General features: G+C 38.9%; 1 protein-coding gene across 1 annotated transcript in view; it reads left to right on the top strand.

Annotated features, from left to right (window-relative positions):
- Positions 1–24,331, top strand: part of ENPEP (glutamyl aminopeptidase) — a 90,344-nt gene that overhangs the window by 39,780 nt on the left and 26,233 nt on the right. The window contains exons 8-12 of the mRNA XM_006098041.3: positions 1,302–1,436; positions 2,846–2,911; positions 7,830–7,895; positions 9,066–9,217; positions 15,434–15,513. Coding sequence (XP_006098103.1) covers positions 1,302–1,436; positions 2,846–2,911; positions 7,830–7,895; positions 9,066–9,217; positions 15,434–15,513 — 499 coding nt within the window. The remainder of the gene's footprint in view (positions 1–1,301; positions 1,437–2,845; positions 2,912–7,829; positions 7,896–9,065; positions 9,218–15,433; positions 15,514–24,331) is intronic.

The following is a 24,331-nucleotide window of genomic DNA, read 5'->3' as shown; positions in this document are numbered from 1 at the left end:
TCTTGTGGGTGGAAAAAAGGGCAGATAAATAAAGATGCATCATGAGAGAGCTTGCTAAGTACCACAGTAGTGGAGCCTCATTTCACAGGTGAAAATGTTATGCTCAGGGTATATAACATTCCATTGTCACATAGACGATTGGTAGCACAACTAAGACTAGAGTAAAATTTCCTGACACTGAGAACAGGATTCTGTCTACTTACCTAAAGACTGTACAGGAGCAGAAAAAAATTGAAGTCCAAGTCAAAATTACCTTGGTTGGCAGTCATCACTCTAAAGTTACATGTAACTTTAGGTATAAATATATTTCTGTGTACTTGGAAGCTCTGTACGTCTAAATCCTCATTTGAAAACTTTATTCTCTTCATGCCTCACAGTTTACCTTGATTGACAATAGTACCTTGCCTATTATAAAAGGAAATCATAAAGTCTGAAAATGTAAACTAATATTTTTAATTCAGGAAGACCAATAAAGCTTTTGTTTTTTTATTAGTAGTGATGAACAAGTTAGGTTTTAGAACCTAATTGATTAAGAATCTTAATAATAGCTGCGTTAGGTTTTCCCTTTATGCCAGGTACTCTGCCAATTGCTTACCATGCATTAGCTCATTGAATCAGCTGCGCAATTTTAAAAAGTAGATGCCATCATTACCCTATTTAGCAGGTAAGGGAACTTGTTTGAACTTACACATCAAGGAAGTGGAAAGATGAGCTTTGAACCAAGAAAGACTACGGGGCTAGACCGCTCAACAACTCTATTTTGGTGAGAAAACAGGACTGGAATGAGAAGATGATTATTAATTGAACTAAAGCAAAAGTAAATGTTTTCTTCATTTAATCATATATCACCCAAGTTCCAATGATTAGTTGACAAAAAAATTTTTTTAAAGAACTCAAACATCAATTTTTGATAAATCAACATGCTTCCTCAATTCTCAGAACGAATCTGGCAGGTGATGATATCATCCTTCCCACTGCACAGATATGGAAAGCAGGGGTTCAAAAGTCTGGCACATGTCTGAAAGCCACACAGAGGTAACAGGCAGCATCCACAGACGCTCGTGTCTTCTTGGCCTGTAATATGGAGGCAAAGTCAAAGGAGTTATAAATAGGAGAAGGTAATGGAGTCAGTATAGACGATTAGTGTAAGATGGGATTGATTTGAACACTGAATGCTTGTTTTAAATAATTGGAATAATTTATATTTATTTCCCTCAATTTGTGTTACATACATGCTATGTTGAAATCTGAACCAGTGTAAAGGAAGTACTATATTTCTCTGGTTCATTCTATCATTTTAGCGGGACCAGATGTTACTTGAAGATGTACTACCTGTACAAGCGGATGATTCTTTGATGTCTTCACACCCCATTGTTGTCACTGTGTCAAATCCTGCTGAAATAACATCTGCTTTTGATGGAATATCCTACAGCAAGGTGGGAAAACTATGGCATTGTTTTTAGTATCTTCCTGCTTGGTGCCTTTTCTTTTAGTAAATCCACAAAATGGTGGTCACGTGGTTAAACTATGTTAATAGGCTTTAGAAAGAGTGCAGAGCTTATTCTGAGTGAATATTCAAAAGCTTGTCCTCTTCAGTGAAACTGATCAATGTGATCAATGTCTCAGGATTTTGAATCAAATTTTTAAAAAATTCTCTTTTGTACTTTTGTTTATAACAGGACTCACTCTGCTAATTGAACATTTAAACTTTAGGTATCAAATTTTAAATTGCTTTATTTGATTTTTATTTTTTGTTAATTCTCACCCAAGGATATATATATATATATATATTTTAAAAGAGAGTGGAAGGGAGGGGGGGAGAGAGAAAGGGAGTGAGAGAGAGAGGAAACATGGATCATCAATGTGAGAGAGACACATTGATGGTTGCCTCCCTAACACGCCTCAACTGGGGCTGGGATAGAACCTGCAACCCAGATATGTCGCGCCCTTGACCAGGAATTGAACCTGAGGTCCTTCTGTGTGCGGGCGGATGCTCTAACCACTGGGAACACCAGTCAGGGTTGTTTTGTTTTGTTTTTTAAAGGCAGTAAATTATATATATATATATATATATATATATATATATATATATATATATAGTCCATGTGGTTAATAAGAAATGCCATACATGTGGACACCTTTTCTAGCAGTGCTTCTAATAAGTATTTAAATCCAACTCAGTTTGGAGGAATTACCTTCATTCATTTTTAGGTAAGATTTAATGATGACTTTGTTAACATGTTGTAAAAAGGCAGTTTTATCCATTATAATTTTATGAAAAGTGGCTGAAAAATCTAGTGACCTAAAGTTTTGTTACTCATTTTCTTCCTCAATATGTCCTACAGCTTCTCCTCTAAACATATTCATACCTGAATGCAGATAATTTATCAAATACCCACTTCCCTCTGTTAAATATAATTCTTTTTCAAGTATTTTAATATAAATTATAAGTAGCCAAAATTGTATCCTGAAACTGCTTTCCTTATTCGTGAAAGAACACAGTATTACAAGATGTTCTCTTCTTCTCTTTCATTAAAACGTCCCCCTCTGCTGGTTCATTTTGTGAACTGCAATAGTTACTTGAGCCTCAAGCCACTGAAATGCTGGCTATTTTATCTATTTCGATTTCTCTTTATCCATAAGTTATTTCAGAAGCACCGAAACAGGGGTGTGCAAAGTGGTATTTTTACCCTAAAGTAACAAAGCTATAATTAGTAATTTAGCAGAATCATCTTCAAGAAATCTCACAAATATGATCATGAAATTATAGTCACAATAATAATTACTGATATTTGTCCCTTACATATCTTTTATCAGTTTAATTTCCCATTCTTTTCCATTATAGGGAGCTTCCATTCTGAGAATGATTGAAGACTGGATAACACCAGCGAACTTTCAAAAAGGATGTCAGGTATGATTTATTATTTTTAATGATATTAAAAGCAAACTATACTATGTGGCTGATGAATGTTAAGAAATGTAATTAATTAAGGGAAATTCCCTTTTTACTGTAACTTTCTTTACTCGGGGATAGGCAACATAGCAAAACATTAAAAACTGATTTCACATCCACTTAAGTGCCTACTATACATTGTATCAATAATTATCCTGTGGCAAAAGTTTCATAGAGTATTTTAAACAAATTAGTTGGTCTGTTTTGTGTGTGTGCGTGTGTGTGTGTGTGTGTGTGTGTGTGTGTGTGTCCTTTACATGTGAATGAGTCTGCTGGGCACACTGAGTAGCTTAAACAACAGACACTATTTTCTCACAATTCTGGAGGCTCAGGAGTGGGAGATGAAGAAGGACACTTCCCATCTAAACCTAAATACCTCCCCACGGCTTCATCTCCAAACGTTGGCATTGGGGATTAGGGCTTCAATGTGTGAAGGTGTGGGGAAGATGATTTAGTCTGTAGCAACATGATATAAAAATATAAATTTATCTATTAAAGTCTTCTCTTACAGATTTTAGAAAGACTCTTTCCTTATGACTGGATTTGAAAATGGTTAATGTGAACATTCCTATTACGGTGGAGTCAGTGAATAAAAAAGGCCTGCTCCTTTTTGGAAATGGAAATGACAATAAACTTTCTAGAGCATTTCATGTATGCCACTCCAGCTTATTCCTCCCATTAGATGTTTCCATTTGATTTTGTTCTCCCAGCAGACTCTAAGCCAGTTCTCTCGGGGTCTTAGATAATCAAAGTAGCGGCACTGCGTCCCCCATCCTGTCTCAGGTTGGCCCCACTGCAGCCTGGAGATGGACCATCTTCCTGGTGTTGGCCTTCCATCTCCATCCTCCCTGCTCTGACATCCCAGGCAGTTAGGCAGAGCAGCGCTGATTGGCGCCCAGCCCATAAAGCAGGACACAGGTCAGAGCAGCGGCCCCGCTAGCCTTCCTGCAGAGCACCATGCAGTGACTTCCCAGGGCAGTGCCTGTCCACCCTGCCTGTAACCCTCACTACCACCGTGTCTGCTTGTGTGGCATGAGTGTTTTCTCGACTGCCCCGAAAGGAGATGGTCCCTTTCAACCCAATATTAAAGTTCCCAGGTGACTATGAAAGCAAGAAGTAAAGCAGCATTTAGGATGTATTCAGATAGTACCCAAGTACCTCTTCCTCCTTTTGTCCATTAATAAAGTGTTCTGTATGGACATTAGGTGGTAAGGGGAAGCTACATGCTCGTTCTTACATGTGCATTAGAACATTGTGTAAGTTTCCCACCAGCTTCAAACTCAGAGTTCATATCTTCTCTTGCTGTAAGCATCTTTAGTGAGGAACTCTGCCATCATATCTTTGCATAGACTCCAGTGCCTAGAACGCATCATACAAGATCCCAAAAATGTTTCTTAAATGAATGAGTCTGTTTCAACTTTGTTTGTTCATGTATTTTGTTCTTTAGAATTGACATAGAAGTGAGATCATATGGTATTTGTCTTTCTCTGACTGACTTATTTTACTTAGCATAATGCCCTCTAGGTCCATTCATACTGTCACAAATGGTAACAGTTCATTTTTTATGGCTGAGTAATATTCCATTGTATATATGTACCACAGCTTTTTTATTCATTCACCTAGAGATGGACATTTGGGTTGCTTCTATATTTTGGCTATTGTAAATAATTCTGCAATGAACATAGAAGTACATATATCCTTTCTGATTAGTTTTGGGTTTCTTCAGATATATACCCAGAAGTGGAATTGCTGAGTTATAAGGCAGTTCCATTTTTAATTTTTTGAGGAACCTCCATACTGTTTTCCATAGTGGCTGCACCAGTCTACATTCCCACCAACAGTGCACGAGGGTTCCCTTTTCTCCACATCCTCACCAATAATTGTTGTTGTTTTTTATTTATTGATGATAGCCATCCTGGCAGGTGTGGGGTGATATCTCATTGTGGTTTTAATTTGCATTTTTCTGATGATTAGTGAAGTAGAGCATCTTTTCATATGTCTACAGGCCATCTGTATGTCTAAAATGAGTACCTTTAATATACTGTTTACATAAATGTTCAGTAGAAGCAAGAAATATAATTTACAAAAAAAAATAGCCCTGACTGGGTAGCTTAGTTAGAATATTGTCCCAGTAGGCCATGGTGAAGGTTCAACCTCTGGTCAGGACCCTTACAAGAAGCAATCAATGAACTCATAAATAAGAGGAACAACAAACAGATGTTTCTCTCAAATCAATAAAAAAAAATAACTATAGTGGCAAAACCCCCACAAACGGGTCCAGGATTAAGAATTCTCTTCAAGATAATCTCAGGCAAATTTGTTCACCTCTTTAAGCACCAGTTTCCTTCACCGCCACCCCTCCCCCCCAAATGTGGGAGTTGTATTAAATAATATTCAAGGTCCCTTTCAGTTCCAAGATTGTTTGTTTCTAAGCTTAAGACATTGTGAAAATACTGATAAACTCCTCCAAATTAATTTTAAGAAGCTACTATTCACTAGAAGTTGACATTAATAGGTATCTATAGTTATAATTATTAATATTCCAAGTATCCAATTATTTTACTAAAATAAATGATTTTTGCAAACTCTGGGATGAACACCTGAAATTGACACTAGAGTATGTGCCTGTCATTTCTTCTCCTTGCCTTTGCCTGCCCTCCGGTGGTGGTGCTGACCGGTGAACTAGCCAGAAGAGCAAACGTGAAGGCCCCATTCCAAACTGGCCTCAGCCCTTTCAGCCTGCTAACACTGTTCTATCTCTCTATGCCTGAAAAGAAGAGGAATGTAGAAGATAATGTGACCTAGGTACAGCACCTCTTGAAAATTGTAACAACTTAGAGTGAAAAATATATGTGCAAAGTCAACCACTAGTTATTTTCTTTGAAGGCTCAGAGAATATTTAAGAAGATTCTGTTTTGTTTTAATCCTCACATGAGGATATTTTTTTCATTGACTTTTAGAGAGAGTGGAAGGGAGAGGGAGAGACACAGAGAAACACCGATGTGAGAGAGACACATCGATTAGTTGCCTGCCACATGCCCCCAACCAGAGCCGGGAGCCTGCAACCGAGGTACGTGCCCTTGTCTGGAATCGAACCTGAGAATCTTCAATCTGCAGGCCAACGCTCTATCCATGGAGCCAAATCGGCTAGGGCAAGAAGTTTCTGTTTTTATCAAAGGCTTCCACATTTTTAAATATATTTTTATTTATTTCAGAGAGAAGGGAGAGAAAGAGAGAGATAGAAACATCAGTGATAAGAGAGAATCATTGATTGGCTGCCTCCTGCACACCCCTTATTGGGATTAAGCCCACAACCCAGGCATGTGCCCTGACCGGGAATGAACCATAACTTCCTGGTTCATAGGTCGATGCTCAATCACTGAGCCACGCTGGCCAGCCAGGCAAAGACCCCCACATTTTAAATGGGACAACCCTAGAGAGTGACAAAGGAGCGATACAGCGGGAACTTTGCAAGGTGCCCTGGAGAACCACCCGTGGTGCTCAATTATGAGGTTAGGGGAAGGCTGGGAATTTAGGGATAAGTCACATATCTGAAAACTCATATATGGAGAGGTTTTGTAAATAGAATTGCCAAAAGGGGAAGTCTTCTAATTAAAATTTTGTATTTTAAAAATATTTGAAGACTTATTCTTTAAAGTGAATGATTTCCCCAATGTATCCACCGCCACCGCCACCATCACCATCATCAATCAAAAGGTTGTATATTCATTTCAAACTATTGTCTGTAGGCATAATCTGGCCTACCACTTATTTTTGTAAGGTCTGCAGGCAAAATTATTTCTAAATTCTTAAATGGCTGAAAAAATTCTAAAGAAGATTAATTCATGACACGAAAAGTATGTGCCACTCAAATATCGGTGTGCATAAATAAGCTTTCATTGGAAGGCAGCTCATTCACTTAGATGTTATTTATGGCTGCTTTTCTGCTTTGGAGGTAGAGTTTGAGTAGTTGCAACAGAGATTCTATGGCCCACAACGCTTAAAATCCTCACTATATAGCTTTTTATACAAAAGTATTTTTCAGCCATTTAAAAATTTAGAAATGATGTTGTTTGCAGAGCCCTGGCTTAGAGCCAAGCTCACTTGTTTTATGTTGATTACCACCTCAATCGCCCATGTGTGTGATGGGGTCATGCAGTGTCTGAGATGAGAAAACACCACTACACGTGAAGATACGGATGCAGCAGGCAGCGGATAGGTTAACACCATTAAATAAAGATCACAGAATTATGGCTCTCTCTTCAGAGTGGATCAGAAGTGTTATGAACTGTGGACTGTTTGCTGAACACTTCACTCCCCTTGTCTATCTTATATTGTTTGTCCTGAAAAAAAATGAAACTATTTCTCTTGTTCACAATTGCAATCGATAAAAAAAAAGAACAAACTCATTAATAAGAAAAAATATTCCTCTCCCTAGCCGTTTTGGCTCAGTGGATAGAGCATCAGGACCAAAGGGTCCCGGGTTCGATTCCAGTCAAACCTTGGTTGCAGTCTCCTCCTCGGGCCCAGAGCCTGGTCAGGGCTCATGCAGAAGGCAACCAATCAATGTGTTTCTCTCACATCGATGTTTCTCTCTCTTTCCCTCTCTATTTCACTCTCCCTAAAAATCAATGGAAAAAATATCCACTGGTGAGGATTAAAGAAAAAAAATTTCTTATGCTTTACAAATAAGTTATTGTTTGTACAATGTTTTTTAGGTCAAAATGCTTTTCATTCAGTGTATCACTTGATTTTCATTCCAGGTACACTATATTATACATCCGAGTGAAATGTGTCTAAGGGTTCAGCTCATATTGTGGAAATGTGAGGAAAGCAAACATTGATTCCTAAAGTATTTGTTTTCTTTCACATACAGATTTATTTGAAAAGATACAAATTTGAGAATGCAAAAACTTCAGATTTTTGGGCAGCACTTGAAGAGGTAAGGAAGAGTATGTCCCCACCCTGTCACACACAGAGCAAGGCCCGTGGAGGCGGGTTGGGGCACCACAATCTATCACCCACAGAGCAGGGCCGATCAGAGGGTTGGGGCACCGCCACTGTCACACTCCGGGCAGGGCCGATGGAGAGGTTATGGTTCTACCCTGTCAAACACAGAGCCGCAGGGCGATCAGGGGGTTGGGGAGCTCCCCCCCTATCAGGCACAGAGCAGGGCAATCAGGGGGTTTGGGTGCTGCCCCCTGTCAGGCTGATCCCGGTGCCGGGAGCCTCGCTGCTCTGCTGATCCCGGTGCTGGGAGGCATATTACCCTTTTACTATATAGAATAGAGGCCTGGTGCATGGGTAGGGGCTGGCTGGTTTGCCCTGAAGGGTGTCCTGGATCAGGGTGGGGGTCCCCACTGGGGTGCCTGGCCAGGCTGGCTGAGGGGCTGAGGGCTGTTTTCCCGCTGGCAGTTGACTAAAAGCTCCCAACCGCTCCTTGTTTTCTTTTTTTTTTTTTATTCTGGGCCAGCTTTAGCTCTGAGGCCTCGCTGCTGAAAACATGGATACAATGTTGTGATCCGGGGCTGACTGAAACCCGGTTTTGTTTAGCTTCTTATTTGCAACATAGTAATAGTTGCTTAGAGTTGCAGTTGAGAGTCCGGCAAGTGAGGCGGGGAACATTGGAGTCTGCAGTCCCTGGAGGAAGCAAGCCTCCCTGCTCACTTCAGTGCATGGCTGCCGGCCGCCATCTTGGCTGACAGTTAATTTGCATAAGGATATGCTGATTAGCCAATGGGAAGGGTAGTGGTCGTACGCCAATTACCATGTTTCTCTTTTATTAGTGTAGATAGTTTATTAACCATTTGTTTATCTCATTATTTATCCTTTTATTTCTTTTTTAAAAATATATATATATTTTATTGATTTTTTACAGAGAAGAAGGGAGAGGGACAGAGAGTTAGAAACATCGATGAGAGAGATCGATCAGCTGCCTCCTGCACGCCCCCTCACTGGGAATGTGCCCACAACCAAGGAACATGCCCCTGACCGGAATCGAACCTGGGACCCTTCAGTCTGCAGGCCAACACTCTATCCACTAAGCCAAACCGGTTTGGCTATCCTTTTATTTCTTATTTGTTAATTATTCTCCGTGTTTTTTAAACCTTAGGCAAGTAATCTGCCAGTGAAAGAAGTGATGGACACCTGGACCAAACAGATGGGTTATCCTGTCCTTGATGTGACTGATATGAAGAATATCAAACAGAAACGCTTTCTATTGGACCCAAAAGCTAATCCTTCTCTGCCACATTCAGAGCTTGGGTAAGGATCTATAATGCATTTCAAGAGAAAAGCAGAAAGTTGATGGAAATATTGGTCATTTGCTTAGGTCTTGCTCGTCGGTACAAGATTGATGGGTGATAATATAAAAAGCACTAGAGGCCCGGTGCACAAATTCATGCACCAGTGGGGTCCCTCGGCCTGGCCTGCGGGATAGGGCCGAAACCAGCTCTCCAACATCCTCTGAGGGGTCCTCGATTGCGAGAGGGGGCAGGCCAGGTTGAGGGACCCCACTGGTGCATGATTGGGGCTGGGGAGGAATGCAGGAGGTTGGCCAGCCAGAAAGGGACCACAGGAGGGATCCAGCGTGTGTTCGGCCAATCTCGCTTAGACCCGATCGGCCGGACCCCAGCAGCAAGCTAACGTACCAGTCAGAGCATCTGCCACCTGGTGGTCAGTGCATGTCATAGCGACTGTCTGGTCCCTGGTGGTCAGTGCACGTCATAGCAACTGGCCAATCGGTTGACTGTCTACCCCTGGTGGTCAGTGTACATTATAGTGAGCGGTTGAGCATATCATTAGCATATTACACTTTGACCAGACATTTAGCATATTAGGCTTTTATTATATAGGATGGTGTCTTTAGGGAAACAAAGGCATTTAAAAATAGCTCAGTGATCTCCAGGTTCAAAATGCACCTACATCCTATTCTTCCCAGAAGCTATTGAACAGAGAAATAGAAGTGCTGAAAGAAATAAACTCATAAAAGTAAAGAAAATGGAGGGAAGGGGTTATATGTAGCATAGAATTCTAGAGGACAAAAAGCAGGAGAAATATTGACAAAAAACAAACTGAGGAAGATGCAGCCAATAAAAAGAGATTTGAGGTAGAATGAAAGCATGAAGAGTTGGGGGAGGGGGGAGAGTAGGAGTGTCAAGTGAGGCTGAAAACAGGGCAATTGATTTGAAATTAACTCAGGACACTGGACCCTCAGACTTTCTCTTCCACTTTCCCTTTGTCTACTGCCTTCCTTTCCTCTGTACAGAGCTCTCAGAAGTCTGTCAATGACCCAAGGCAAAAATCCAGAGGGCTTTTTCCCCCTAAAGAAATGGACTTAATCAGTGGAGAAGAGCTAAGGATTTCCCTTAGGCTGAGACATCCAGTGTGAAGCATCCCTCATTATGGCATTTGCAGGATGGATGGGTGCAGCTACCTGCACCCCTCATTCATCCACAGAGCTCGCAGCCAGACTTCTTGTTCAGTAGAGAAGACTTTCAAAAATAATACTCCCTTCTCAACAGTAGAGGGATTACATACAAAACACCAAGAATAATCAATTTAGTCCTTTCTTAAATATGAATGGACAATTAAGCCTCAAAAACAACGAGAAAAGAATCTAAAAGCATAAAAAGGTAAAATCCCATGTGAACAAATAAGACACCTGTCTCTATAAGAAACATAATTGAGGAAACAGAAAATGAACGTACAGAATAGAGAGATCAAAGAAACTATTATACCCATTAACTAAGAGCAGAATGTCTTTGACAGGACAAACTGAGAAGACAAAAGGTCTCTGGAAGATTAAATTTTTGGTTGTAGAAAATTTATAGACCAACTAGAAATAAATTTGGGGGATTCTCTAAAAATATAAGACAAACACACATAGAACTGGCAAATAGGAAAGAGAAGATGTGAAAAATCTAGCACCCAACTAATAAAAGTCTCACAAAAAAGAAAACAGAGAAACTTGAGAGGCAAATTATATCAAAGAAATAATGAAGGACATCAGGGTTTTGATGAAAAGGCCCCATTGAGTGCATGCCTTTTTGTGTTGAGTACACACATGCCCAACTACAACTTCAAAAAAATGTGAAAACAAGGATACATTAGTTAGTGTGGCATTAGTCTTTTTCACAGCAACCCTGAATGCAAGAAGAAAATGGAGCAATCTCAAATGGTGAAGCAAAACATATTTTCAACCTTTCATTCTCTACCCAGTGAAAGTAAACCAAATGCAAAAATGCACAGTGAAGACATTTCCAGAAAGTGCTTTCCACACAGCACTTCTTTAAAAGTTACTAAGGCTACACTCCAGGGGGCTTGGAGGAGAGAGAAAAAAATATGAATCCTATATAATAAAGAGATAATATGCAAATTGACCCTCACATCCTGGTGTCACAAGATGGCTGCCTCCACGTTGTCACAAGATGGTTACACCCCACACCATCACAAGATGGCCGCCCCCACATTGTCACAAGATGGTTGGCAGGGGAGGGCAGTTGGGGTGACCAGGCCTGCAGGGGAGGGCAGTTGGGGGTGATCGGGCCGCAGGGGAGCAGTTAGGTATCAATCATGCCATCAGGGGAGCGGTTAGGAGCAATCAGGCAGGCAGGCAGGCAAGTGGTTAGGAGCCAGCAGTCCCAGATTGTGAGAGGGATGTCCAACTGCCCCCGAGGAGTCCCAGATTGGAGAGGGTGCAGGCTGGGCTGAGGGACACCTCTCCAGTGCATGAATTTCATGCACCGGGCCTCTAGTACATCAATAAAAAAAGGAAGAGATGGGATACAGGACATAGTGCATCCAATCTAGGAAAGCCATGAAAGGAAATACAGGCCCATAGCCATCCAGGGGGCTCAGTGTCGAGAGTCAGAGCAGGTGACGGGTAGGCCAGGTGATCTCCAGGAACAAGAGTGAATGGGAAGATGGAAAAACTTGAGGACTTGGTGAAGGCCCATCAGTTAGATCAACTACAAAGAGAAAAATAGATAGATAGATAGATAGATAGATAGATAGATAGAGATAGGTAGATAGATAGATAGATAGATAGATAGATAGATAGATACATAGATAGATAAATGGTTATATGTAACAATTGTGATTGAAAAATATGAAGCAGGTGAAATAATTTCATGCCACTGATAAAGCACAATAAAAAAGGAGTCCACTTGAGCTTTATATTAGGGCGTTGGGGGAAATATTAAAATGATTCAGGGACCATGAAATTAGACCATAGAGAAGGGAATGTAACTCCAACACACTTCTTGGCTAACAATATGAGTATAGTATAATTTCACAAATGTTATTTATTGGCTCTTAATTTTTATAATCAACCAATGGATAACAAATATAGAGATTTTGTTATGGTGGCAGAGTAGATTGTAAATATAAATAGTCAACGTTGTCATCAGAAAATATTTGCTGACCTAAGAAAGGAACTGGAAAGGAGAGAAAGGTAGAAGACAGTGTGGGATGCTAATTCAGTCATGTGCTGGTGCTGGCTCCCATCCTACCTCAGTAACATCATGCTGGTAGCTTGCAATAATTGGTCATAATGCACATTAATGGAAATAAACAAATACTATATCTTACCCACACCCACACCCACCCCCAAGCTAGTTAATTGCCAGCATTCCACAAGATATCCTTTCCCGGTTAGGAGAGAGTGTCAATACTCATTTATGAAATAAAAATAGCAGAATGAGTATATTATTTACAGGAACAATTGTAACCTACAAAAGTCTAATAACAATAATAATTTTACTTTATTAAATTTTGATTGCTAAAAGGGGAATGGAAGAAAAAGTAATATAAGTAACTAAATCACCCTCTCTTGTGGGTGAGTTAAAAAAATAGAGGCATTGAGCCCTGGCTGGTGTGGCCCAGTGGGTTGGGCGTCATCCTGTGCACCGAAAGGTTGCTGGTTCACACTTGCATAAATACTACTTGTACAAAAGCTTTAATACTCTATCCTATTTCTGTATAACTCAATGGTTGTTCTTACATATGTTTATGGAGTGTCAACCACTCCCAGCTGAAGAGAAGAAAACCAGGACCTCGGGGCCTCAGGACCTCCAGCCCCCGGTGTGACCCTTTGGCATTATCACTCCAGACCCCTGTTACCCAGCTGGGCCTCTTCCTAGACTGGATCCGGCCACATGGGAGCAACACAGTGTGGCCCTGGTCCCTTTGGATATCGTTCCAATGTCACCCATGCTAATTTTCATTACTCCTTCTTTCAGCTTCTTAGCATAGTTTGCATCCACCCCAACTCCAGTGGCCTCTGATCTCCACTGGAAAGACCTTCCACCCTCTTTATCTCTTTCTGAATAGTCTCATTGGCCTTATTTTATAGTCACATATAAGTCACCACAGATCGATTATTCAGTAGCGATTAGGATAACATGAGGAAGGAGAATTAGAGGGTGTGAAGTTTGTGTCAGAAAGTGTTTCATTTAATAACTGTAATCTCCTTTCGTTATAGTTACTGTTTTATGTCCTTGCAAATTACTTGGCCAAATTTAATACTGCTGGAGCCTTTTGATATTAAATTTTAAAAGTATTTGTCTCTTTTGAAACAGGCTTCCATTGGAAAGTTTCACAGTAATTATTGTCTCCTGTCATATGTATCCACTGATAGGCTGAGCCTGAACTAATGGGTGGGTCAGGACGCGTGGTGGGGTAGGGAGGGCTACAGAGGACGTTCTTTCTTCTGGAAGGGATATTTAAACTGAGTAAATGGGTGTGGAGGTTTGGCTATCGGTGATGTTCAAAACAGAAACTATTACATGTGTGAAGGCTCTGGAGTTAGAAAGGAGTATTGTAATATGCGACACTCATTGAGCATTTTCTAAGTAGCTGCTACTATTTTAAATACTTTATGGTTTATTATTATAACATGGGAAATGGGGCAGAAAATGATTCAATAATTTATGGAAGGTTACATAGCATATAAGTGATGGAGCCTTGATCTGAATGCAGGTAGTCTGACTCCTAGGAACTGGGCAGCTGAGAGGCCCTGGGAAAAGTGGTGGAGAGGAAGGCAGAGGCCTGGCATGCAGACCACGTTAAAGATTTTGAACAATAGTGCTCAAATTCGAGGACTTTAAGGGAAGAAGTGGCGGATCACATTTACATTTTACAAAGTTCCCATCTGGCTGCACTGTGAGGACAGATAAGAGGGGCAAGAGTGGGACAGGGAGGTGGTGAGGGCAGTTCTGTAAAGAGATGGGAGAGACGATGGAGTGATTGGCTGCCCTGATGTTCCAAAGATTAGGCTGAGCTAAAATTCCTAAGTAAAGACTAAACAATGTTCAGGGGATTGAGTTGGATGAATTTGCTAAGGACAATCTCCTCTTAGAATATTGTTCGTAGCCATGTTTCTAGAGAAATGCAGATCTCTGTGGGCCCACTCTGTGCCAGGTACTCCGTGCTGTGAGTAGCAGAACCTGTTTTCTGGCTTCCAGTTCAGAGCTTTGGGAATGAAGTCACTCTAACAGTACAGCTAGGTGTTTACTAATGTTCAAACAGCCAAAAAAGTACTTTCTGTCAAAGGCCTGGAAGAAAACTGAGAATTATTAAATTAGCGGGGTGCTCACCTGTGGAGGCCCATGCCCGGCCTCTCCTCCTGGACTCTCAGACAGCCAGCTCTCCCAGAGTAAAGGGGATTCAGAGAAACTGGATATCTGACTGTAATCCAAGTTTTGAGAAAGAATAGTTCTCACCAAAACAAAGGAAAATCTGAGTTCCTAGACCAAATGAGATCAGTCAGGGTGTGTCTGTATATACTTCTTTATCTTTTGTTTATTTTGGAAAGCAAAAAATTATGATGGCAAAAACTTTTTTTTCCACCCTTTCCTCTCAATATATGAATTCATTGAAACATAGAGGTGACTTGTAATCAGGTGATAATTCAGTGACAAAAAATCAATATAATAAAGTCTGTGATTGTGCTGTTAACTATAAACTGTTTATTTTATAGTTGTTTTATATTCTAGCAAATTAGATTGGACATATTTTAAACTGCTGTTTAGCCTGACCAGTGTGGCTCAGTGGTTGACCATGGCTCAGTGGTTGAGTGTCGACCTATGAAGCAGGAGATCACGGTTCGATTCCCAGTCAGGGCACATGTCCCGGTTGCTGGCTTGATCCCCACTGTGGGGTGTGCAGGAGGCAGCCAGTCAATGATTCTGTCTCGTCACTGATGTTTCTATCTCTCCCTCTCCCTTCCTCTCTGACATCAATTCCCAAGAAGTTTTTAATTTATTGCTTGATCTCATTGGTAACCCATTCATTGTTTACTAACATGCTATTTAGCTTCCATGTATTTGAGTGTTTTTGAGTTGTTTTTTTTATTGTAAGTTGATTTCTAACTTCATGCCATTGTGATCTGAGAAGATGCTTTTAAAATTATGTTTACTTTGGGTATGTTTTTATTTTTTTAGTAATAAACGTTATTTTTTTCTTTTTAAATCGCTTTAGTTACACATGGAATATTCCAGTTAAATGGAGTGAAGATAGTGGCTCAAATATTACATTCTACAATAGGTCAGAAACAGGAGGTAAATATCAATTGGTTTATTTATTCTTTGGATTAATATAGCACATTAAATTAATATAAATGTAAAAAATAACAGTAAAGATGGAACTTATGATGCAAATTTCAGCTAAAAGAGCTCTCTTAAATAATTTATTGATGAGTTCAAATTCTTATCTACAACAATGAGAACTTTTCTATCTTGAAATATTCTTTTTAATGATTTGTCATGACTGACACAATAATAAATACCCATATCCAAAGGAGAAGGGTCATATACCCAACAATTGGAAGACCAATCTATAAATTTTCTTCCTTTCTTTCCTCCATTCCTCCCTCCCACCTTTCCTTCCTTCTTTCCTCCTTTCCTTTTTTCTTTATATCAGATTAGCAAGCCATTGACTTTCTTAAAATGTTATGTGACAAGCCTGATTTTTAAAATGCTGTCATTAAATTAGACATATAATTTCCCTGAATCAACCTATTAGAATCTTTAATTACTTAAAATTTTCTTTTATGAGCTGTGAATTGTCATCAATAGCTCAAGTCACTCTCCATCCATCCATCTATCCATCCATCCATCCATCCATCTCCCTAAATGAATTACTTGGCGTTTGCCTGCGTTAAAATTCAATTGTGACTTTTCTTCTCACTTAAATTTATTTGAAATATATTTCTGTATTCTGTCTCCATTGATTTGTCTTTTTCTTTCTTGAAAGATTTTAGTTATATAAAAACAAAGAAACTTTATCACTTGTTGTCTCCTCCGAATCACTGAAAAAATAATGATAAGGCATGTTTTAGCACCCATCCCAGAAGAATCCTGCTTTTTATACTTTTTCCACTGTACTTATTTTGTGTTTCAAAGCCATTTCTTATCTAGCACAAACCTGAAGGAGACATAGAACAGGATATATAGACTCTTCTTCACCCCATCTCACTGGGACTTGGTATCAGAATAGCAACTGGCTTCTTAAGCATAAAAGTAGACCACCTATTCTTTATTTGCATATGCCTATTTGCTTTTGCAAAATATTCTAAATAATTAATTAGGTATTTCCCCTGGTAAGTAAAATTTTACCATATTTCCAGTAGATTATTTATAAAAAACAGCTTTATTGACATATGATTCACATGCTCCACAATTCACCCATTTAAAGGGTGCAGTCCAATGGTTTTTATTACATTCTTAGATACATGTAACCATAACCAGTCAATTTTAGAGCACTTTAATCATCTAAAAAAGAAATTCCGTACTCTTTAGTTATTAACCCTTATATCCTCCCGTACCCCTAACCCTAAGCAACCACTAACCTATTTTGTGTCTTCATATATTTGCCTATTTTAGAGATTTCAATTAAAAGGAATGACATATGTAGTATTTTGTGATCAGATCTCTCACTTAGCATAATGTTTTCAAGGTTCATCCACCTCATAGCATGTGTTAATATTTCATTCCTTTTTATTGCTAAATTATATTCATGTGATATCACTATACCTTTTATATATCTACCCATCAGTTGATGGGCATTTGGATTGTTGCTACCTTGGGCTATTATGAACAACGCTGCTATAAACATTTGTGTGAATACGATAGGTTATTTTCAACTTGGCGTTTTTTTCTTTCATTGTAAGTTCTTTTGTGATTTTTTTTTGCTTTAAATATAATCTCGACCAGCTTTGCAATTGTTGAACTAAGATCCCTTTTGGTAGCTTTTACAACAAAACTTTCTTTTGGTCATTTATGCTAACAATTACTTTAGTTATTGTGGTCAGCAGTTCTCTTGAATTCCTCCAGAATTTCCAGATCAATGCTGCTTTGTCTTGGTATTTAATGATTATGTTGTGTTTGAGTACTAATGCTCATTTTTTCTAAATTGTCTCCTGACCATTTTCTTTTTCATAAGCACATTTGCCAAAGGAAAATGAAAAATCAAAAAAAACCTTTAAAAATGTGTAATAGCATTGATTAAAGGCAGAGTGAGGCTAGGGTTCCATTGGGAAGTTTTCAATGGATTTGGTTTAACTATTGCTACATATTGTCCTCACCAATCACCGTTGGTTAATTGAGGGTTACAGAAATGTCTTGGAAGCTGCTTGAGAACCTGTTTACATATTTAATAGCATGGATAATTCATCTACACTGACACAATTTACCCATCATGTTTACAGAGTGAATTTTCACACAGGTGAATTTTTCAGATAACTAAAGCTTACTCAAGTGATTCATAAAATTTCAAGAGTAAACAACAATAAACACTTTTGTATGTATTATATGCATATTAGAAAGGATATTTGAGTGATGAATTTTATCTTTAATTAATTAATTAGTTATTTCAAGCAAGTATTTACTGAGGACAACTTAGTGCCAGACACAGGTGTAGACATGGAAACAGTACTGAAGGGGGAAAAGCACAGTCCTCATCCTGTGGCACTTACTGTCTAGGGAGGGAGTGGACAGGTCAGCAGGCAAATAGAATATTGTGTCACAAGTGTCTCCTGTGGTCATAGCCAGGGGCGCTCACTGGACAAGCACTGGGCCAGATTTGGGGGTTCTGGAAAGGTTACTAAAGAAAAAGACATCCAGCGTGGCTCAGTGGTTGAGTGTCAACATATGAACCAGGAAGTCACAGTTCAATTCCCTGTTAAGGCATAGGGAATTCCCTGCCCGGGGTTGTGGGCTGGATCCCAGTGTGGGGAGTGCAGGAGGCAGCCAATCAATGATTCTCTCTCATCATTGATGTTTCTATCTCTCTTTCTCCCCCTCCTTTCCTCTCTCTGTAATCAGTAAAAACGTATTTTTTTAAAAAAAGACATCTAGGCTTAGAGTTAGGGGAGCTAACTGTAGATTTTAACTGGGTGATAGGTTTGACCAAGGGTGGACAGGAATTGTGCCCTGGACAGAAAATGCTAGTATGAAGGTGAGAGAGCAGAGAGGGCTCTTATAGCAATTCTATCCTTCTGTCATTACAATTAGCACTTTTTTGTGTTGTTGTTTTGTTTGTATTTTTTGTTTTGTTTTGTTTTGCTATAGCTATTGACTTATCTGTCTCTCCCCTTCCCATAGAATATTCTTATAGGAAATGGAGATTTGTGTGTGTGTGTGTGTGTGTGTGTGTGTGTGTGTGTGTGTTCTATATCTCCTGGAGGTACATAGTAGTGTTTTATTGAGTGAATCAGTGACTCAGTCAATGAATTAATAAGCTCTAATGTCCACAGAGCTTTGATGACAAAACCTATTTTTATCTGAACTTCAAAATCATAACTGGTCACTTAGCCAGAAGCAAACTAGACATCTCTTCCTACTTCAAAGTGCCGGCTCCATTCTTAGGCTATGCACTAAGTTCCTGTTTCCTGTTCAGGGACTTTTTCGGCTCTCAGCTCAGAGCAGAGAGGAGATCAAGTCCTGAGTGTACTGAATGGGTAATCAGCTCAGGTTACCAGCCCTATCTCCCTCCTCTATGTTTCTATGATGAGTCATCAGTCAGAAATTTCCCAGGCTAGAGTGGGACTTCCCCCAAATCCTTTTATTTACATTTGTGTTTTACATAGTATTTTCAACATTAAAAATAAACATGCAATATATAACAAAAGAGGGGAGCCTCTATCACAGCTTTTCTGGTTACTCTAACCTGCCCCGAAAAATGTCTCTTCTTGCCTTCTATAGTATATTTGATGCTGTCTGTTTTATTAATCCTTATTCTTAGTCTTATTACTTTATATTTTAAACAACGTAATTATTGTTTAAGTTGTATATGTTGGCTTTTTCTTTTTAAGTAAATTACAAGTTCCTTGAAGATACAAACTACACGTCATGCTTCTTGTCCCTTGATCACCCTATTACCAGCAAGGGGCTATGCAAGCTATGCAAGCGCTAACACTTACTAAGAGTTGAGTAAGTCACTGCATAATGAAGGCTTGTCTGCTCCCATACTGCTGTGCTTCTAGTCATTACCTGTGTAGGCTTTATGCTTCTATCTTTAGTAGCTCCTATTTTGACTTTTGTAAGTGCCTCTACATTTAGTGGTCTGTCACCTTTTTGTTTCTAATCTGCTGCTTTCTAACTTCTAGAAGAATTGAAACCTATCACATGAATCAGATCATCAATCTTGTTAAAACATAATACTTTAAAATAGGAATTCCTAAACACATAGGGTCTCTAGGAGATGATCTAGGCCAGTGATGGCGAACCTATGATACGCGTGTCAGAAGTGACACGCGAACTCATTTTTTTGGTTGATTTTTCTTTGTTAAATGGCATTTAAATATATAAAATAAATATCAAAAATATAAGTCTTTGTTTTACTATGGTTGCAAATATCAAAAAATTTCTATATGTGACACGGCACCAGAGTTAAGTTAGGGTTTTTCAAAATGCTGACACGCCGAGCTCAAAAGGTTCGCCATCACTGGTCTAGGGCATAATCCTTCATCATGACCTTGTGATGCCTGTCCATAACTCTTTCAAGTTTGAGAATCCATTCTGGATGCTTTAAGTCACCAAATTATGACTGTCATATAAATAGGATATTACTAAAATTTGATAGTAGTTATATTTAAATATTTCATCTCAAAATAATGATGGGACTATATTTTTAAATTTAATAGCAAAGAGCGAACAAGAGACTTTCTTTTCTTTTCTTTTTTTTTAATCCTCACCAGAGGATATTTTTCCATTGTTTTTTCAAGAGAGTGGAAGAGAGAGGGAAAGACAGAGAGAAATATCGATGTGAGAGGAACACATCGATTGGTTGCCTCCTGCACGAGCCCTGACCAGGGCCCGGACCTGGGAGGAGCCTGCAACCAAGGCACCTGTCCTTGCCCGCAATTGAACCCGGGACCCTTCCACTGATCCAAACCAGCTAGGGCAGGGGACTTTCTTTATTCTTTCAAGTTGAGCCTCATGGAATGTTTGAATCTTGATTGGAGCATTAATGCTTCATTGTTGCAGGTTCAGAAGCTCAGTTTCATGAGTTCAGCCCTGGTCAACAAAATCTTGGAAGATTTATTCACATAAGCCAAGTATATGAGAATGCTATTTGTTAATTTATAGAACTAAAGATATACTTGCCAAAGTGAACCAGAATACTCCTGTCAGGCAATTAGGTTTTCTCTTCCAGGAAGAAAGTTCACTTAATTAGGGTCAAGAGAGAATTAAGGTAGATAAATTATTTTATTTAATTATTATTTCAATAATTCTTTATTGTTGAAAGTATTACATATGTCTTCTTTTTTCCTCCCATTGACCCCCTTCAGACTGCCCCTGCCCTCCCACCCCAAAACCCCACCACCCCATTGTCTGTGTCCATGGGCCATACATATATGCATACAAGGTTCATGGTTGATTACCTCCCACCCATGGGTTAATCTTCAACCCTCCCCCAAGATTCTGCACTCTGTTTCATACTTTGAGTCTCTGGATCCACTCTGTTCATTCGTTTATTTTGTTACTTAGATTCCATATATGAGTAAAATCATGTGATACTTGTTTTTCTCTGACTGACTTATTTCACTTAGCATGATATTCTCTAGGTCCCTCCATGCTGTCTCAAAGGGTAAGAGAGTCTTTTTTTTTTTACTGCTGCATAGTATTCCATGATTTAAATATACCACCGCTTTTTTATCCACTCATCTACTGATGGGCACTTGGACTGTTTCCAGATCTTAACTATTATAAATTGTGCTGCTGTGAACATAAGGGTGCATATATTCTTTCTGATTGGTATTTTTGGTTTCTTAGGATATATTCCTAGAAGTGGAATCACTGGGTCAGATGGCAGTTCCATATTTAATTTTTTTGAGGAAACTCCATACTGTTCTCCACAGTGGCTGCACCAGTCTGCATTCCCACCAGCAGTGCACTAGGGTTCCCTTTTCTCCACATCCTCACCAGAACTTGTCATTTGTTGATTTGTTGATGGTAGCCATTCTGACAGGTGTGAGATGGTATCTCTTTGTCGTTTTGATTTGCATCTCTCGGATGATTAGTGACTTTGAGCATTTTTTCATGTCTCTTGGCCATCTGTATGTCCTCCTTGGAGAAGTGTTGATAAATTATTTGAGAGATTTCAAGTTGTGATAGTCTTACATGTTGCATTAAACAGAGGAGTCTGATTATGACATTTAAAGGCTATTAGTAGTGACTCTGCAATAAAAATTTCTTATTCATGCAATAGTCCAATGGAAGTGTTCTTACCTGCCATCTCTCCTAGGTGGCTCTCCCCCAAATAATGACTTAGAAATTGTTTTCTTTCTTCTTATGGCTCCACTGCTTTCCCCCACTCCTTACCCCCGATCTTGGACTTACCTGCTGAATCTTTTGCATTTGGCCAGATGACAGAGCAAGATAATGGGGGGACCTGGTCTAAGAGAGCATTTATTACTTTTGCCCACATTTATGCCAGTTTTCAATCATATATTGCCACCTAGCCGCAAAGGAGGCTAATAAATATTGTGTAGCTGTGTACCCAGGAGGAAAAGGGAACAGTGTGCTAGATAACTAACAGGTCTTTGCCACATACTGTTCTCTATAGGAACAGCTATGTCAAAAGACTTGGAACATATATACCAGCTCACTTGAGCACCTGCTTCCCTGGGCTGGCTGGAGACACATTGACAGATCTTCACAATCTAACTCTTCTTTGCAATTATGTCTTCCTCATCATCAAAACCACTGCCAGTGATAATCCTTTATCATCCTAGTCAGGTTGCATTTTTCCAGATTCCTGTTTATTATATAATACATATTAATACTACACCTTTCTTTTCTGGGACATTATCTAGGCCATGTGCTGAAATTCGGAAGGGACACAATCATCACTTTCTCGATTAAGTAACTTGTTGAAAACTTTACCACAAAGGGATAAGTAATCCATTTGACAATGTTTTATGTTAGTCTTAGTTCCAGAGATTGAAATTTTCTTCTTGACCCCAAATCCTGATAGTGCATTGTACTCAAACTTTTTAGCTTTCTAGTACAATTTGTGTGCCATTAGTCAAAAGCACTACCCTTGTATCTTTCACCTTTTTTACTATTAAGTGATACACAAAACTTAATAAGATATACTGTCATTTTACACTAAAAAATAATTCACATAAGTACTGAAACACAGCATTTTTATCATACACAAAAAAGTGTTTCTTTTTCTGGGATCTTAGGCTATTACAAGCTGTCTAGTTGTCTAAAGTTTATTATAATTATTCATATAAAATAGTACATGAAAAAAAATTTATGTGTGCCCTGTTATTGAAATCTATTTGGTTGAAATTAAATAACCTCTGCATGAAATTTTGTAAAGATAATTATTCATCTTCTACTAGTATACCATCTAGAAAAATAATAGAAGAAAAGAATAACAAATTTATAGAAAGAACACTTACCTAGAAATAATTCATTCAACACTTTTGTGCATAAAATTAACAAGGAACAAAACAAAGTAATTCATAAACGGAGGGATAGAGTAGTGACCATTAAATTTACATTTTCATGTATATAAAACAATTACATTACAGGTGTTCACAATATCATTTCAAATGAAAAAGATGACTAGTCATAAAAACAGTAAGGTTCTATTATGATGTGTATTATGTGTTTGTATGTGCATGTATCTGAAAGATGCACACACACACACACACAAGATAAAAACATAATGTAACATATATGTCATCTGGAATAAGGATCAGTATTTTACTTCTAATTACTTCCTTATTCACTAAATAACCCAACAGCATTTTGCTGTTGACAACTTCTGCAAGAAGCATGAACTACTTGCTTCTTGCAGAAGTCTGTAACGACTAATTTCTTGGATCTCAGCTTCCTCATCTATAAAGCGAGAAAAATCACAGTAACCTTAGACAGGCTTCACTAGGTATATATAAAGCACACTAAAATACTGCAGCATTTAGTTGGATTGCCAGGAACTTCTCAATGTTATTTATATTTGCTTTGCTATTTATATAACCGGAGGCATATCCCCTTTCATAATAATGGGAGAGCTACCATCTGTTGGACATATAACTGTATGGCCAACACTTTACTATGTTATCTTATTTAATCTTCACAACAGCCTTGTGAGGGAATTTTATCCCTGTTTCCCTCGTGGTGAACTGGGACACAGAGAGGTCAAGTGATTTGGCCAAGATCAAACAGCTAGTAAGTCACAGAGTAAGGACTTTAGCCTTGATCTGTCAGACTCGTTAAGCCCATGCTCTTTCTCCTGCAACACATGGCTCTGTGCTTAGCAAGAGGCTCTCCTCCTGATACAAACATTCAAAGGGTGCAGTTGCCAAAAGATTAACTTCCTTTTAACAACTTGTCCATGGGAGAATGACAAAGAAAGACAAATACTGCAAGAGTGAGGTGAAAGTTTATAATTTGTCAAGCGCCTACTCTGAAAGGTCCTAAAGAAACGTATTGTCTTGTTGAAGAGGGTACAAATATATATTATGAAAAACTAAGGAGTCCTGGATATCTTCCAAACCTTGCAAACACTTCCAAAATTTAAGTTATCTTTCCTCCCAAACTGATTCCTTTCCCACTATTCTCTAACGGTGACATCATTATTCTTCCAATCACGCAAGCCGTGTTCCCCTCCGCTAACTATCCACATCAAGTCACAAGAAGAGTTGTGTTGACTTTACCTGTGGTGTGTTTCTTGAATATGTCATCTTTTTTGTATTTCATCTTCTCCACCTTAGTGTAAGCCTTCATTCTCTCTTGCCCTAGATCATTACAGTGGACTCTTGAGTCTCCTTCCAAGTTGTATGTCATGCCACTATCAAAATTATCTCTCTAGATAACAGACTTAAGCATGATGTTTCCCTGCTAAAAAAATCTTTACCAT

The sequence above is a fragment of the Myotis lucifugus genome, unplaced genomic scaffold (genome assembly GCF_000147115.1).
Source record: "Myotis lucifugus unplaced genomic scaffold, Myoluc2.0 scaffold_217, whole genome shotgun sequence".
In the NCBI taxonomy this organism is placed as follows: Eukaryota; Metazoa; Chordata; class Mammalia; order Chiroptera; family Vespertilionidae; genus Myotis; species Myotis lucifugus.
This window is presented reverse-complemented; position numbering and strand designations above follow the sequence as displayed.